Source organism: Cyprinodon variegatus, unplaced genomic scaffold (genome assembly GCF_000732505.1).
Source record: "Cyprinodon variegatus isolate N-32 unplaced genomic scaffold, C_variegatus-1.0 Scaffold80, whole genome shotgun sequence".
NCBI classification, from domain to species: Eukaryota; Metazoa; Chordata; class Actinopteri; order Cyprinodontiformes; family Cyprinodontidae; genus Cyprinodon; species Cyprinodon variegatus.
In genome coordinates, this window is record NW_015150533.1 from 1,193,784 (window position 1) to 1,197,218 (window position 3,435).

At 33.8% G+C, this 3,435-nt stretch overlaps 1 protein-coding gene across 2 annotated transcripts in view; it reads right to left on the minus strand.

Moving 5' to 3' along the window:
- armc9 (armadillo repeat containing 9) overlaps positions 1–3,362 on the minus strand; it is a 29,861-nt gene extending 26,499 nt beyond the window's left edge. For both annotated transcript variants that reach the window (XM_015373108.1, XM_015373107.1), the window contains exons 1-6: positions 3,193–3,362; positions 2,967–3,092; positions 2,256–2,426; positions 1,711–1,866; positions 1,496–1,588; positions 32–56 (exon numbers count right to left, since the gene is read on the minus strand). In XM_015373108.1, the coding sequence (XP_015228594.1) occupies positions 32–56; positions 1,496–1,588; positions 1,711–1,866; positions 2,256–2,426; positions 2,967–3,092; positions 3,193–3,288 (667 nt within the window). In that variant the 5' untranslated portion in view covers positions 3,289–3,362. The remainder of the gene's footprint in view (positions 1–31; positions 57–1,495; positions 1,589–1,710; positions 1,867–2,255; positions 2,427–2,966; positions 3,093–3,192) is intronic.
- Positions 3,363–3,435: the final 73 nt, after the last annotated feature.

Genomic DNA, 3,435 nt, shown 5'->3' on the forward strand with positions numbered 1-3,435 from the left:
ACAGAACACACTCATTGACATGGACATTTACCTTTAGTATTCCTTCCACCCTCCTTCTACAGTATATCTGTTAAAGAAAGCATCCATATCTGCTAATACAGAAACTAAACTGAGCTTATATTTTTATTTGAGTGTTTTAGCTGGATCTAAATGCAGACAGCCAAGTTAAAATATATACAGTTAATCCAGTTTAAGCTAAAGATGGCTAAAGTCAAATAAATGTATGGCGTATCCTGTTTAACTAGGCGAAACTCATCAATGACATTTGAACAGTATTTAGCTCTTAGGTCCTTAGATTTAAGAGATTCAATATTTGTTTAGTTTAAATTAACTTTTAAAGCCAACACCCTTATGTGTGCAAACACAGGTCTGACGAAGCGTTATCTAGAAGAACTCACTATTATGTACCAAAAAAAAGGCTTCTTATTAATTATTGTTTTTATATTAACCTAACAATGCAAATAAAAGCACCAGACTTTGGATGGGCAAGTTTCAAAAACATTTTTTCAGACCTAGTTAAGTTCCTTAACGTGACTTTTAAATGAATAAATAATAAAAGCAAGTTTAGAATAAATTCAAAAGCAAATGATAAGCCATGCTTCTAGGTCTGTACTTGTGCAATGTCTGTTTTCCTTGTAAGGTTTATAAATCTCGTCTCTTATTAAGCAAGTGTCCACCTAGTCTTCTTATATGCAGTTCTATTTGAAAGTTGGAAATGTCTGACTTTTTTGAAGATTCATACAAATATTATTTGTGAAAACTTTTTCAGGAAGGGTTTTTCCTTTTATAATCTACCATGAAAAAGCCACACTTACTAGGAATATGTATTTAACCATTTAATTTAACATGTCTACATTATATAGATCAAGGTTTTCTATGGTCATTCAGAGTGGACATTATTTTCCACTTCTTTTCTTGTTCAGTTTAATACAGCGTGATTAGTTATTACCTGCATAATACCTTTTTGTGAGTCACAATGATGCACAAAATAAAATAGCTAAACTGCAATGCAACATGTAAATTAGCAATAGCAATTTGAATTTAAGGATATCATTCTTAACTTGCATTAAATCTTTCATCTGATGTCTTTTAAACTTTACAAGCCAGTCAGTATCTGGGTTACCGTTTCATCTTTGCTGTGAAACGTGTAGCTATGCAGACTATTTCCTGACAAGAGTTATCTGTGGACATTTATGAACTATTTGAAAAATGATGTATTGTAATTAAGACATTTTTTAAAATTTAAAATGTCATCCACTGCTTTTTAGTTAGTTCAAAAAACTATAGATGCAACACATTTTTTTCTTTTTGGACCCTTGCTATTTAGATGGTTTAAAAAGTATGTCACAAAAGGTGGAAACATTTTACCACAATACCATTAAGGTTTGCATGCATGCTTCTCTTGCTATTCTTATGTCTGTGACAGTAATACAGGAAGAATACTGTCTGCACTATGCATGAATTAGAAAAGGTGTGTAAGATAGGATAAGGATACATATAAAGTCAATAGCCTTGGAATCTTGGATGATTTTAGAGTCACCGATAGGAACTTCTCCAACTTATCCTTTAACTGCGGTATCCAGGAATCCTAAGATGGATGTGATACGTTAAAAAGATGACAAAATTATTTGACAATGGTTCTCTCCTTTTTTTTAATAAGTTGAAAAGAGATTTTCTTAGGTTGTTTTTTTTTTTTTGCGTATCAAGTACCTGAAAGAGATCTTTGAAGGAGGGGTGAATGGTGGGGTTGGAAACAAAAGGCAAAGCATAATAAGGCAGAAACTCTGCAGTCTGGCTCAGCGCAGCCCCCCGGGTTTCAAGGTACTGCTTGAAGAGAGAAATCCTGTCCTCAAATTCAGCTTGGTCCTGTAGAGAGATTTTTGTTAGTTTTTTTTTTCTTGACTAAAGTCAAACCGTGCATCTTACCCAAGCCAATCATATCAGTTATTAAATGTATATTCTGGGTACAAACAACAGATAAATAAATTTTAAAAAGTCGGAGCTTTAGCTACAGCTTAGGATTCTCTGGATAGCCCTACAGCGATATAATTATACTTTTGCTCATACATTAAAAGATGCAGGAAATTAATTTGTGAAGTGTATGATGTAAGCTTTACTTAAAGATATGGTTCCACCTAGTGGACATTGAAAATATTATGCAATGATACAATTATATAATTTAGTCTGGTTGTGTGATTTTTGCCCCAACCCCCCTAAAAAATCCAACCTGTTCCTAGAAAATGCTTTATACCTACTTGTCTACTTGGGTGTTTCCTCAAGGGGTAGATGGTAAAGTGGACATGAAGGTAGAACTCAAGGTTTTGTGTTTCAGCATCTGAGTCTTTCAAATCAGAAGGAATATTTTCTCCCCATAGTTCAAAGAACACTTTATGGTCTCCATCATCAAAGGAGCTCAGGAGGTCTTCCTGGAACAGTCAGATGAAAAAAATAAATAAAATAAAAATACAGAAATCTAAATGAACCAGAACTCAGGGGGGAAAATTGTGTGCATATTTATTTACATATCACATCCTCAGCATTTACTACCTCCTGTCTCACCCCCTTCTGCTTAGTAACAGTCATTACCTGTAGATTTAACTACAATAAAAATAACAAATGTTTCATTGGATGTTTTAATTAAGGATATCAGCCCATATCAACCAACAATTAAATGTTAGAATAAAAAGACCTGCACCTAAAATCTCCAATATTAGCATGCTGATAGAAATTATCTTCTGTTTAAAGCTTATGTAATAAACATGTTGTTGTCAAACCCAATGCTCTTGACTATTGTTCTCAGTTCTCTGTTTGTGTAGTCTGACTTGTTTTGATCAAGCCTTTTCTAATATTCCACATCACAAAATGAGTAATAGAGGTGTGTATGATTCTTGCTGTTATTGTATTGGGTCAATATCGGTATCATATCAGCAATGGAGAAGTTGCAGCAGGACATCTCTAGTGTTTACCTGGGTGACACGTGCCTTCGAGTCTCTGAGGGCATTTCCACGGGGCTTTGAGACAAGCTTGCCTTTGGTTCTACACTCCTTGTCAAACGTTTGAACCGTCTCTGCAAATTCTTCAAACTTCAGATACTGCAAAACAAGAACAAATAAAAAAAGGCTCAAAAAAAAAAAAAGCCCAGCAAAACTTATTCAGATTAGTTTTTTCATCAGTGTGTAGTGAATATGTTACCTCTTTGATCATCCCAAGGAGATCAGATTCAGTTGGCAAGATGTCCCCCATCTTGGTTGGTTGCCTGGAACTCATGTGACTACCACAAACGTTCATTCCCAAAGAAACAGAGATGTGGGGAAATCGAGCATAGTTGCAGGCTGCAAAAGCCTTTCTTTGTTGTTAGATCTATATATATATATATATATATATATATATATATATATATATATATATATATATATATATATATATATATATATA